This window comes from Chenopodium album, chromosome 4 (genome assembly GCF_948465745.1).
Source record: "Chenopodium album chromosome 4, dcCheAlbu1.1, whole genome shotgun sequence".
In the NCBI taxonomy this organism is placed as follows: Eukaryota; Viridiplantae; Streptophyta; class Magnoliopsida; order Caryophyllales; family Amaranthaceae; genus Chenopodium; species Chenopodium album.
Genome location: NC_137837.1, coordinates 3,100,800 through 3,115,045, shown reverse-complemented (window position 1 = coordinate 3,115,045; position 14,246 = coordinate 3,100,800). Strand labels below are relative to the sequence as shown.

Here is a 14,246-nt window from a genome sequence, read left to right as displayed (position 1 = left end):
ATATATAACTCATATAGACATAGTCGAAATGTAACATGCATGTACACACCGATGCATCATGCATGATGTGTTCGCTTGTTATGCACACAACACTCCTGCACTCCAATGTACAATGGATCGAATTGAAGGGTTTGAAGTTGATAGATTTCAACTCATTAATATTGGCATGTATTATTGACAAATATGATATTGAGATTGAAGTCATAATTATGTAGTACAGAGTACCATTTAAGTCTTTAATCTAATTTAGGATCAAGAGAGCCTGTAATAATTGAAATTGTCCAAATAAATACCCCAAGTAGTGCAAAGTTTGAAGTCCATAAACGGATGAACCCATGTAGCCGATGTAGGTGTACGCTAAAAACAATGCACTTCATACACACAAGCTCACAGCCATACACCAACAATTGTAGACCTCATAATAATACACATGTCATATTTGTCATACATTATAGGCTTCTACAAACAAAGTGTTAGTTTGAGGTTCAAATCCTATCAAGTAGGAGTACAGATTTTATTACCATCCCCTCTACTTACAAGACCTTATTTAATAGAGAGGATGAGAGCATCCTTTCCTATTTCAAAAGATAATGGGATCGATTAACATCATCCGTCTCTGTAACTCTTTAACTACCAAAAATAAATAAAATTATAAAACAAATTTACAACGTGACAAATTGTGCCCTTAAACAAAATAGTGGCAAATTAGTACTTTCACAAAGTGGGAGTACTATTTCCATTTGAAGGCGCAACCCTTTCCCTTTTTTTTATAAACCGCACTAATTTGCCTCTCTTTCCTCCAAAAAATCCCAACCATTTTGATACTCTGCTCTCTCTCTCTCCCTTCCTTCCTCGTTGAGATCGTCCTTCTTCACTTTCTCTCTCCTCTTCTCATTTCTCTTTCTGGAAAATTTAATCAAGCAAACCTTTTCACACCCAGCACTACTCAAACACACCCAACAAATTCTAAAAAATCCAGAAAAAATGGCATTGAAATTTCAACACCCATTGACATTTCAATCATCAAAATCACCTTCTTCCTTTGCCATCTCTCGATCTCGTCTCCCCAGATCTTCTCATCGCGTTTCCATGGCTTCCACCATTGGAATCACTTCCAAGTTAGCTCCCTTTTCTCTTCTTCTTTCATTTACTGATATTTCATTGATTTTCGATGTTTTTTTCATGTGGATATTACTGTTGTTGAATTTATTTTTCTGGGTTTTGAATTTTTGATCTTGGGTTTTAATTTCTGTCATTTTAGACCCCTCTTTCAATTGGGTTTATGAATTCGGAGCTGAGTATAATCATTAAGTACTGTATTCTGTATATTTTATTGTAAATCAGTATTCTTATTTAGTTACGACAGAATCACGCGTTGATCGGTGTAATTAATGTTAATCGTATCGAGTTTTAACATTCGGGTTTTGATTTTTGATGGAGATTGTATGATCTTTGTTCAGTCTCATAGTTTGTATTTTTCAATGTTGATTTTTTTTTTTTCATTATCTGGGAATTTAGTGTATTTGCATGTGGGTATTTTAAGTAACCTGGAGAGTGTCTGCTATGAATGTTAGGTGAAGAAGATTCATTTCGTTAATTTCTAGGTGTATAATTTTATTTTTTTTTATTAATTTTTAAAAATTTCATCCTAATTTTTTTTTTAATTTTATTATTATTTTTTTTCATAAAATATGTATCTTAATTTGAAATACGCCATTTTTGTGGAGATATTGTATCAATGGATTAAATACAGGTCGTTTTTCTATTAATAGCTCAATATTGTCATTCGATTTTATTTGTCATCCTAATATGGCACATTAAAATCTTGATTGTGAGTTTATATTAAAATAAAATAATGATTTTCTTATTTGTTATTTGGGTATTTGTCTTGTTCAGTTGTCATTTTCATTGAACTTTATGTATGTCATTTGCCGACTCAAATTGCTGCATTTTGTGACTAATTAATTTTGATATGTAGTCCTAATTATTAATATTGGTGTTAATGGTCTTGGTTTGTTGACCATGTTAGTTGTTTACTTTAAAGTACTTAGCTATTAAGTAATGTAATTATAAGAGGAAAATGACATCAAAATCTACCTTGCTTTCCTTGTGACACGATTGTTTTCTGATTTTGACTGAGTTTTAAATTTTTGGGATTTTGTGTTATGAAGTTTGTTGATGTGTAGGGAGTTAACCGTCTTTCAATGACGGCGATGGGATTCCGTGCATTAGTGTCTTGCTTACTTGCTACGACAATATGCATGCTTTCTAAATCAATTGTCTCTTCGAGTTTCTTGTTGGAGTATATAATTTGGACTCTTTAATTTACCTCAAGAACCAATGTCGGATACCATGATAGTGACAATCTCCCTTGTATAGAATCTTTGACACATTATTTGGGCGAAATCATACAAAATTATCAAAATGACCGGGTTTGACACTTGGACACGTACCTCATGTTCAATACTCAGAGCCAAGTGTAGGTGACATAGCTTTGGTAGAGTATTTGTATTTGATCCCCTTTTTGTTCACTTGCAGCCTTGCAGGTTGTGATCGTGTCCTCATTTGAGATTCCAAACAAAATGAATTTGACATGATATTAACTTCTTTGTTAGACCTAGCTGATTATAGTGCCTTCATAATATGTCCATTGTAAAGGGACTCCCGGTGATTAGAACTCTGTTTTTAAGCTTCATTCGATAAGTCAATCTTGTCTATTAACTATATGTTTGTTTTGTAAATTGTGAGAATGCCTTCCTGCAGGGTTTAGAACATAACCTACCCATAGCCCCTTCTAATCCTCCTCCGCGTTTCCTGCCTTACAGGAGGGAGATGGAAACAGCTACCAATGCTCCATCCTTTCATTCTCCGTCTTTTCTGTTTATATCACTTCTAGATGCTGTCTTATTGTCACTGGCAATACTTTACTGTTTTGAGTTCATACTATGCTATGCTGTTTAGTTTGGGATTATATTATATTAATTGAACAAATTGATGGTGATTTTTGTCATGCATATATAGTTCATTGCTGTTATTTGTGTTGAATCCTTTGCTCCATTCGAGTTTCATATATTGCTCCATAAACTCTCTTACCGCTTCAGTTGCCTGATGCTATAGTCTTTTTGATTTAGGGAAATTCCAAATGGTAAAAAGCCATTCATGCCTCCAAGAGAAGTACATGTGCAGAAGACTCACTCATTGTCTCCACAAAAGATTGAGATGTTCAAATCTTTAGAAAATTGGGCTGAGGAAAATATTCTGGTGCTTCTAAAGCCTGTAGAGAAGTGTTGGCAACCACAAGATTACTTACCAGACCCTGCATCAGAAGGATTTGATGAGCAAGTCAAGGAGCTGAGGGAAAGAACTAAAGAGCTTCCCGATGACTACTTTGTTGTCTTGGTTGGGGACATGATCACAGAAGAAGCCCTCCCAACGTACCAGACTATGCTTAACACGTTGGATGGAGTTCGTGATGAGACTGGTTCGAGTCTGTCTCCTTGGGCTATCTGGAACAGAGCATGGACTGCTGAAGAGAACAGGCACGGTGATTTGTTGAACAAGTATCTTTACCTCTCTGGACGAGTTGACATGAGGCAAATTGAGAAGACAATCCAATACCTGATTGGATCAGGAATGGTGAGATTCTTATCCATAATTAATGTTTCTATAACCCCCCATCCCCAACAACCATATTCCTTTTTGTTTGCTGTAAACAAAAAAAAATCTAATCACAAAAAAATCCAAACACATATAATGACTCGTTGAGGCTTATACACACGACTTAAATCATCATAGCTTTGAAAGCACAGTTAGAAATCTTGCACTTTGTGACTTGGTCTGAATGACCTTGAATTATGCATAACTTAGGCTCATCCCCAAATCACAAAAGAGAATGTGTGATTGGAAAGGCTTTATTTGTTTAATTATAAGTCCAAGTAGGCATTTTTCAGACAGAAAGAATGAAAGCTTAAAGGTAAAAGTGATTCAGCTTCTGGTGGCAAATTTCATTATGTAGTGTTTAGTTGCATGATTTGAAAGCTTGGCCTCTTCTGTGAGTACTTATGAGCCCCTATACAGTACATCTCTCTCTCCTCAAAGGAAGTTATTTTGAAATTCTTTTTACCTTTTGTTTGGTTTACTGAATTGGTTTCATCTTTTAATGTCCTGTGTTGTTTGCAGGATCCACAAACTGAGAACAACCCTTATCTTGGGTTCATCTACACTTCCTTCCAAGAAAGAGCTACCTTCATCTCTCATGGTAACACTGCTAGGCTAGCCAAGGATCACGGGGATTTGAAATTGGCGCAGGTGTGTGGAATCATTGCTGCAGATGAGAAGCGCCATGAAACTGCGTACACTAAAATAGTCGAGAAGCTCTTTGAGATTGACCCAGATGGCACAGTCTTGTCTCTAGCTGATATGATGAGGAAGAAGGTGTCAATGCCCGCCCACTTAATGTATGATGGTGCGGATGACAACCTTTTTGATAACTATGCATCCGTTGCTCAACGCATTGGAGTCTACACTGCAAGGGACTATGCTGACATCCTGGAATTTCTAGTTCAGAGATGGAATGTAGAAAAATTGACAGGACTTTCAGGTGAGGGACGTAAAGCGCAAGATTTCTTGTGTGGATTAGCTCCAAGGATTAGGAAACTTGAGGAGAGAGCTCAAGCTCGTGCTAAACAAACATCCCTTGCTCCGTTCAGCTGGATCTTTGGCAAAGAATTGACTGTTTAAAAGGTATGGCAGTAAAATGAAAAGAAGACTACATGCATCTACCTTGCCAGTTTCTCTTTATAGCTCAGTTTAAGTGATGTAATCCTTTGTCTTTCAAGATGATGTTGGTTGAAAGAAGTAATAGTCATTGTAGATACTTTTGTTTGTCTAGTGAAATGCATAAGCATTTTAAGAATAGGGAAACCTGTAGTTTTAGTATGCTTAATTTTGTCCCCTACATCCTGAGATCTGTTGTATGAGTGAATTGAATTTATAATCTATGTTGGATCTTGCCAAGCTTAAGTTAATGACTTGTAAAATTCAATCTGCAATTGTTTTTTTTCCTTACCATAGAGAAGTCAAGTCTCGAACGAGTTGCAATTCTTTTTTTTTCCTTACACCATACGTCGACTAGCTTCACAAGCTCAAGGAACTAGGGTCGACTAGCTGTTGAATGAGCTGAACCATTACCATTCCTCAGACCATGATGAAAAGCAAAACTTAAACCAACAGGCACAGCTGAGACCAAGAGCTGTATTCGGAACATCATGTTCAAAAAGCTTTGAAACTAAAGGCAAGCAGTCACTCTTGAAGCGGTGTTCAAAAAGCTTTGAAACTAAAGGCAAGCAGTCACTCTTGAAGCGGTACGAGTCGCAAAGAATGAACATGCATGCCCTTAGTTTCTTCTACTTGATCCCTCTCCAGTCCATCATACTGCAAATCGTAAGCAGCTCCTTTCCAACTAACATTGTGTCGAGTCAAAATTTTATACTCCGTATTTCTCATGAATTATGCAGCAATCAACTTCAATGTGCTTTTGTTCTTTTTTTAATTCGAAAGTACTAGACTGGTGAGGCAACTGAAGCATTATAATCAGATTCACAAGCAGATGCTGATTGTCTACAACAGTTTCTACTCGAAAGCTAAATGATAAAGCTTAATCAGATACTGGCACACAAAGAATTCAGCCCGAATTTTATCAAGGCATTACAATCAAATCAGTTGATTACGAGTAATAATGACAACAATGCTGAGATTCTGAAAAAAATTGGTATGATTGTTGATCTGAAACCAACTCAACTTAGCTTTCAGATAACAGGCCAGATTCTGAGCTACAGAAAGCTATCAAAATAGAGTATATACCGAAAAATCTAAATTCAACAAGCGAAAATTGAACATAATTACTTGTAGGATATATCCTACAAAGAGAGCAAATCAATTAATAGAAACAAATTGGAATTAAAATTGAAATTAAATTGAGATAGCTATTGATGATATATAGCAAGCAAACTCATATATTGCTCATATTATATATAGCAGTAAAATAACATTACAATCTCTATTACATGATACTATAATAGTAAGATAATATCATTAACCAACATAAACTTACAAAATTAATAGCATAAAAAAAGATTCAAAGAATAAAAAAATTCCCAACATTTTTTTCTTTCTCTTAGACATTGAGAGCACCAGCAGAAGGGTAAGGCAAGTACCCCATCTCTTCCTCAGAAGATCCAACTTTCGCCGTCTTTCGAAATCCTCCATTGAAATCACTACCAGATCCTTCGACGACAGCGTAGTACTTCAAGAAGAAGGCAACGGTAAGAACAACCCATTCCAAGCAAAACATCACAACACAAAGACCACCTGCCAATTTCAGAATCATCACACCACTGTGTTCCTCAACATAGGATTTTAGGCTGACTAAGAAATCATCACTCCTAGTAAAGATCAACACCGCAATCGATCCTTGAAAGATTGCGGTGAGAACGGTGGCTGCCATGTGGGCACCGTACCACCGGGTGCCACCCGTGCTTGCGGCGTGGCACCCGGCTAAGGCGCCCAGGATGGTGAGGAGATGGAGGCATATGAAGAAGAAGCCGCAAAGCGAAGGGATTAGTCGGAGAGAAAGTGTGAGGAATATGCAACTTGAGGCTGCTGCTAAGAGGATGTAATTGCTGAAGAGAAAGAGTTTTTTGGTTTTGAAGTGGGGTTCTGTGTTTGATGGGGAAACAATTTTAAGACCACCCATTTTTTGTGTTTTTTTTTTTTTTTTTTTTTTTGAGAATTTGTTGAAGATTTTTGGTGAATTTTGGAGAGAATTTAGGGGAGAAAATGAAGGGAATTTTGAAATTGTTCAAGATGTCTTGAATCAGAGAGAGAGAATTGTGAGTTTGTGAGGAGAAAGGTGGGAAATTGAGGGGAAGAAATAGGGGGGAAGGTAACGGTCAAATTTGAAAGTTGGGGGAGAAAGGGTGTAAAATGTGACCGTTGGTGGGGGCAGAGTGTTGGAGGACAGCAAAACTAGCAAAGTGGTGCAACGGCTAGAATTACAAACAAAGTGTGGATTTGGATCTTGGTTTTTGTCTTAATTAATTTGATTTGATCACGTTATTAGTTTGTGTTTGTTGCTGGTAATAATTGGAGTTTGGGATCTAAAATGGTTTTATGATTTTGTAATGAACATCAAGATAGAGGGGATTAGTCCCTATCAAAAAAAAAAAAAAAAAAAAAAAAGGTTTGCAAATATAATAAACATTAAGGTTTTATAAAAAAAATTAGAAAAAAAGATAATAAAAAAAACCTTAGAGTATGAATTGATGGTTTTAGATTTGGGATTTGTACTAAAAAACTCAATAGCTCTGAGTTGTGTTTTTGGGAGGAGAAGCTCTCAATAAAATGAGGAGTAAAGTTGGGCATGGATCAAGCCGACATGAGTTTGATCTAGCACAAAAGACTTATTTTGACCCATTCAGCCATGACAAGTTAAACACAAGCCATGTTAGCACAACGCGTGGACCTTCATAGCCTAGCATTCGCCTAGCTCTAATGAGTGAGTATGTTGACAACAATTTTAAGGATATCTTCCAAAATAAATTCAACTCGAAATTATTCTATGTAGTTAATGTAAAGAAAAAGGTCCCAACATATTGAGAACCTTAAATACTTGCTTTTATTACTTGTTAAGGTAATATGATGATAGAACTTTGTGAGTTAATAAAGTATAGGTTTAATAATATACCTTCAAAAAAATCAAAATAAATTAATAATAAAAACACTAACAATTAATAATTACTCACACAAATAATATTTAATTATTTACTACCACAACTATCTTCACAATTAATAGCTACCTCCACATTTTTATTTTGCCAAACGAGGCCTTAGTGTTAGTTTATGATGAATGAGCTAATGAAAAGGGTATTTTCAAAGTTGTATTAGTACACTTAAATAAATATGAAAGTACTTTAAGTGCAAAATCAATAATATATATATATATATATATATATATATATATATATATATATATATATATATATATATATATATATATATATATATATATATATAATTTTTTAATCGATATGATATTTGAGTATGCATGACAAAATAAAAATTCATTTTTTCTATTAGTAATAAATAGGACATTACTATTCATCAAAAAAATAAATAAATAGGACATTATCTTAATCAATATTTTGCACGCAATTAGGTAATGAAGAAACAGATTACGATGAGAGTAATTGAATTTTTGTTTTAATTATTAAATTCAATGTTTTTCATGTTGTTAGTCTGTTGATATTCTTTTTAATTTTTCGTAAAAAAAAAAAGAAAAAAAGAAAAAGAATATCATTACAAGTCAAGGGTCTTCTCCAAATATCTCCAAATCCAGTTGTTTTTCAACATTTCAACATCTATCGAAAAGGTGACTGTATAGCTAAATATGTTCATTTCATTTTCACTAATAATCCATATTTTTAGATGATATTTGCCTACTTGATCCCTCATATGGAATATAGCAATTAAGCGTCACTTAAGTTTTTCCTCGATTGAGGTAAACTTGCCAATAAATATGACCACATTAAGATATTGACATGACAAAAAAAAAAAAAAAAAAAAAAAAAAAAAAAAAACGCATTACATAATATGGTGTGAGCATGGCCTCATAAACTCAGTTACTCAGTAACTCACACCCTCACACGTGTTTTAGGCATGACACTACACAACTTAACATGAAAAAACCTCTCCCAAAAAAGATATCATTAGTCTAAGCACGATACGACACGATCACACGATCCAAAAAAGAGTTATGTTGTGCCTAGGGCCTGGGCCGGTACAGACACATTTTTCATGGCCCAAACATGGTCAATCTAATGCCAAATCTAAATTAATCCTATTACTGTTAAGAGTTAATTAATTTAGTCAAGGTGTGAATGTCCACACTCCAATTTCTTCATTACATTTAATGTAGTAGCCAACCCTAATTGCCACCCTCTAAGGTTATAGCCCACAATGTAATAGTGGTTTTTACTACTATAAATAGCCATGTAATTTCACTTGTATGATACACAAAAAATATTACCAAGAGTAATACATAAAAGTAGTAATACTTCTCTTTTTACCTTCTTCTCTTAATCCTCTAATTTCTATATATTTCATAACACGTTATCAGCACCATCTTCAATCAGGTATACTTATACCGATTATCCAATTTTTACAAAGATTCAATTTCTTTCACAAAATATATTTTGAGGAGTATGCTCTATAGTTGCCCATATGGGATCCTCTATACCAGAAACTCATAATATATTTCTCCACAAAATTACTCTACATAATTAGCCATGTTGATAAAAATGAGGATATCAATACATACCTTATTTATGATATTTAGTTTAGTAACTCTCATGCATGGTTATAGAAAGTAATATATAATTACTTTTGCATGTGGAAATATTTGTTGTATGCATGTTAATAAAGTAAATTTCATGGTCACACAAATCATGTTTATACTTACTTACTTGTGCATAATTACTAAAATGAAAAACAAAAATGATGCAGCCTTTATATTTATTTAATTTTTAGATTACACACTTTTATGTTTCTTTCAGTTTTCGAACCCTTGACCTCATGAATAGATTAGGGTTCTCGGACCACTACGGCTTGCATCCCAGTGTGATACTTATTTACGTTTGTAAATATTAATAGTTTGATTACGATTATTTTACCAGTCTACTAGAACATTGTATGATATTTTTACAGTAGTGTAAAGCTGAAACGGATAATTTACCCCCCTATAAAAGGCGGATTACACCCCCTTATTTCACCATACAAACCTTATCCCCTCCTTAAACTTTACCCAAATTATCTCCTCTTCTTCTTCCTCCATCTACACCGGTCACACACCATGTTCCCCGTCGACAACCGACAACCACCACACCCCTTTACCTTTGAAGAAGATTTCAGGAAATTAAAACTATATTTAGTTTTAATTATGGCCCTAGTAGTTTTATTAATGGCAATGATGATTTTCATCATTTTACATAATAGCGCTCGGTTTTTCGACAAAGGGAATTCATGCATGTAATCTCCGTAGTACTTCAAGTTTTTTTTGTCTTCTAGGTAGATTATAAGTGCATTTTGTTATAATAAATGTTTCTTTTGTCTTATCATTAATGTATGTCATTAATATTATTATTATTATTATTATTGTTGTTGTCGTTGTCGGTGATGTAGTAATAGTAGTAGTATTTATTGTTATTGTTATTATTATCATTGTTATTGTTATTATTGTTGTTGTCGTTACTAACGTAATTATCATGTTTAATTTTAGCTTAACTTTATGTACATCATAATAATAACCCAAGGGGGAGAAGCAAATATGTTTTAAATGGATTATTATTATGATTACAATTTGATTACTTTAATTATCACTTGCTTAATTGGCTTAATAATAATTACCTATTTGATTGTAGTTAAAATGGGAGACTTGATGAAAAGACAATTTGACGTATTAGACTTGTCCGGACATAATTATCTTGAATGGACAGTTGATGCCCAAATGAATTTGAAGGCTCAGGGATTGGAACATACAATCAAAGAAATTACCATCCCAGGAAACGAAAAAGATGCCCCTGCTCAAGTTAAAGTTCCAACTGATCAAGAGAAAGCAAAAGCTATAGTTCTCTTAAGGCATCATTTACATAACAGTTTGAAAACTGAGTATTTAATGGTGGAAAATCCCAGAGAACTATGGGATAGCCTGAAAGGAAGATATGACCACCATAAAAGGGTACTCCTTCCTTCAGCACAATTTGAGTGGACAAACCTGAGATTTCAGGACTTTAAATCTGTTAGTGATTATAATTCATCACTATATAAAATCGTATCAATATTGAGATATTGTGATCAACCAGTCACTGAAGTGCAAATGATAGAGAAAACACTCTCTACATTCCATGCTAACAACATTGTATTGCAACAGCAATACCGTGAAAGAGGCTTTGCAAAATATTCTGAGCTTATTTCTACATTATTGGTTGTTGAAAAGAATAATGATCTTCTGTTGAAAAATCACAACCTAAGACCAACTGGGTCTCAAGCATTCAATGAAACAAATGCTGTAGAAAGCTCAAATCCACCCGAGACAAATGTTGCTCATAGAGGTGGACGTGAAAAATATAATAATCGTGGCAGAGGTCGTGGAAATTTCCGCGGACGTGGCCGTGGACGTGGTTATGGCCGTGGTAGAGGCCAATTTCCCCCTAGAAACAACACTCAAAGGGGGCATCAACAAGGAAACAAAAATCAAGCCACCACAAAAGGAAAAGACACATGCTATAGATGTGGCATGACTGGACATTGGGGACGTACTTGTCGTACGGCCAAACATCTGGTAGAACTATACCAGGCTTCCATTAAAGGGAAAGAAAAACATGCCGAAACAAATTATGTTAATGAAGAAAATGTCCCTGGAATTAGCCTTGATGTGTCTGATTTCCACATAGACAATGGTGAAGCTGGTGGTGAATATATCTTTGGAGAGAATAATCATGTTTAGATAATTCATCAATTACTATGATATGTATTATGTTTTCATTATGTACTTTTCTTGTATGTTTTTTTTTCATGTTCAAATTATGTACTCTTAATTTTTCATCATTAATAAAGTAAGTCCAGTTTAATTATCTTAAACTAATCTTGTACTTATTATTTTATGAAGAAATGGATCCGCCCGAAGTTGGTTCCAAATTTCAATGCCTTTTGGACAGTGGAACAACACACACTATTCTGAAGGATAGAAAATATTTTTTAAAGTTAAGATTGTTTCAAGCAAATGTTAATACCATTTCTGGGTCAGCCAAGCTAATAGAAGGTTCTGGAAAAGCTTGCATAATACTCCCAAATGGAACAAAATTAATCATTAATGACGCTTTATATTCGAGTAAATCTCGAAGAAATCTTATAAGTTTTAAAGATGTGCGTCAAAATGGTTTTCATTTAGAAACAATGATAGTGGATCAAAAGGAATATTTATGCCTCACGGCAGAAAAACATGGCAAGAAACATGTGTATGAGAAATTGCCAGCATATTCTTCAGGGTTATATCATATAGATATACGACCAGTTGAAATAAATTCGATATCTAACCAGAAGTTAGATAATAAGAATCTGCTAAATTTATGGCATGATCGTTTGGGTCATCCTGGTACAGGAATGATGCACAAGATTATAGCAAATTCAGTAGGACATTCAATTAGGAATGTCAAAATCCCTCGATCAGATGAATTAACATGCTCTGCATGTTCACTTGGCAAATTAATAATAAGGCCATCTATGAACAAAATTGCTACTGAATCTCCAACATTTTTAGAGAGGATTCAAGGAGACATTTGTGGACCAATTAATCCTGCATGTGGACCATTCCGATATTTTATGGTATTAATTGATGCCTCAACTCGATGGTCACATGTAAGTCTCTTATCCAGTAGAAATGTTGCTTTTGCAAAACTCCTTGCTCAAATTATTAAACTAAGAGCACAATTTCCAGACCATACAATAAAAAGAATAAGGCTTGACAATGCTGGGGAATTTACATCCCAAACATTTAATGATTATTGTATGTCTATTGGAATTGTTGTAGAACATCCAGTAGCTCATGTTCATACACAAAATGGACTTGCTGAGTCATTAATTAAGAGACTACAATTGATTGCAAGGCCATTATTGATGAGATCAAAATTGCCTTCATCTGCTTGGGGTCATGCCATAATACATGCGGCAACTCTAATTAGATTGAGACCAACTGCTTATCATAAGTTCTCACCACTACAATTAGTTTTTGGTCGAGAACCTAATGTCTCACATCTAAAAATTTTTGGTTGTGCGGTGTATGTTCCTATTGCTCCACCCCAACGAACAAAGATGGGTCCACAAAGAAGGCTGGGAATTTATGTTGGATTTGAATCACCCTCCATAATTAAATATCTTGAACCAATGACCGGTGATTTATTTACGGCCAGATTTGCCGACTGTCATTTCAATGAGACAGTATTCCCAGCCTTAGGGGGAGAGAAAGTGGACCCACGAAAGAAAGAAATAGAAATCATTTGGAATGCAACACAATTGTCAATGTTTGATCCACGAACAAATATGTGTGAACAAGAAGTTCAGAAAATTGTTCATTTACAAAGCATTGCAAATCAGCTGCCTGATGCATTTATAGATGCAAAGAAAGTGACAAAATCACATATACCAGCTGAAAATGCCCCTGCACGAATTGAAATTCCATCTGGTGATAAGATCATTGAAAATGAATCTCTAGCACGCCGAAAGCGTGGAAGACCACTTGGTTCAAAAGACTCTAAACCAAGAAAATTAAAAAGACCTGATGAGATCAACAACATTCCCCTTACGGAAGGTCAAGAAAGACAAAGTACAGATGAGAATAGAGAAAAAGATGATAATCCGAAAGGGGATGAACAAGATGACCATGACATCGATAACAATGAAACTTCAATAAACTTTGTTTCTACCAGGAATTATTGGAATAGAAATGATGTTATCGTAAATGAAATATTTGCATATTCCATTGCAATTGAAATGGCATCTGACGAAAATGATAGTGAACCAAGAACAGTGGAAGAATGTCGTTGCAGGCATGATTGGCCAAAATGGAAAGAGGCAATGCAGACAGAGTTAAAGTCACTCGAAAAACGAGAAGTGTTTGGAAAAATAACCCTTACACCAGAAGGTGTAAAGCCAGTTGGATACAAGTGGGTATTTGTGAGAAAACGAAATGAGAAAAATGAAATTGTAAGATACAAGGCAAGACTTGTAGCCCAAGGTTTTTCTCAAATTCCAGGGATTGATTATGAGGAGACATATTCTCCCGTAGTTGATGCAACTACGTTAAGATTTCTGGTAAGCTTGACAGTCTCAGAAGGACTAAAGATGCGATTAATGGATGTAGTAACCGCATATTTATATGGGTCACTCGATACAGATATTTATATGAAAGTCCCAGATGGACTAAAATTACCAGAAAACCACAAGCCTAGACATTTACTTTCCATAAAATTAAAAAGGTCACTTTATGGATTGAAACAGTCTGGGAGGATGTGGTATAATCGTCTTAGTGAATACATTATGAAAGAAGGGTTCAAGAATAATCAAATCAGTCCTTGTGTTTTCATTAAGAGATCACAATCAGGGTTTGCAATTGTTGCAGTTTATGTTGATGACTT

The 14,246-nt window shown here is 34.7% G+C and overlaps 2 protein-coding genes across 2 annotated transcripts; one reads left to right on the top strand and one right to left on the bottom strand.

Annotated features, from left to right (window-relative positions):
• Positions 1-783: 783 nt before the first annotated feature.
• Positions 784-5,018, top strand: LOC145628548 (stearoyl-[acyl-carrier-protein] 9-desaturase, chloroplastic-like). Its single transcript, XM_081680876.1, has 3 exons — positions 784-1,118; positions 3,132-3,636; positions 4,180-5,018. Exons 1-3 carry the CDS (start codon positions 985-987, stop codon positions 4,738-4,740), a joined length of 1,200 nt encoding a protein of 399 aa, XP_081537002.1. The 5' UTR covers positions 784-984; the 3' UTR covers positions 4,741-5,018.
• Positions 5,019-6,175: 1,157 nt separating this feature from the next.
• Positions 6,176-6,505, bottom strand: LOC145627128 (uncharacterized). Its single transcript, XM_081679525.1, has one exon. The coding sequence runs from the start codon at positions 6,503-6,505 to the stop codon at positions 6,176-6,178; it is 330 nt and encodes a 109-aa protein (XP_081535651.1).
• Positions 6,506-14,246: the final 7,741 nt, after the last annotated feature.

Excerpts from the sequence above, each read along its gene's own strand:
- LOC145628548 (XM_081680876.1), top strand. The coding sequence starts at position 985 with ATGGCATTGAAATTTCAACACCCATTGACATTTCAATCATCAAAATCA. Across the intron at positions 1,119-3,131 it reads ACCATTGGAATCACTTCCAA|GGAAATTCCAAATGGTAAAA; the intron begins GTTAGCTCCCTT and ends TTTTTGATTTAG. Across the intron at positions 3,637-4,179 it reads ACCTGATTGGATCAGGAATG|GATCCACAAACTGAGAACAA; the intron begins GTGAGATTCTTA and ends TGTTGTTTGCAG.
- LOC145627128 (XM_081679525.1), bottom strand. The coding sequence starts at position 6,505 with ATGGCAGCCACCGTTCTCACCGCAATCTTTCAAGGATCGATTGCGGTG.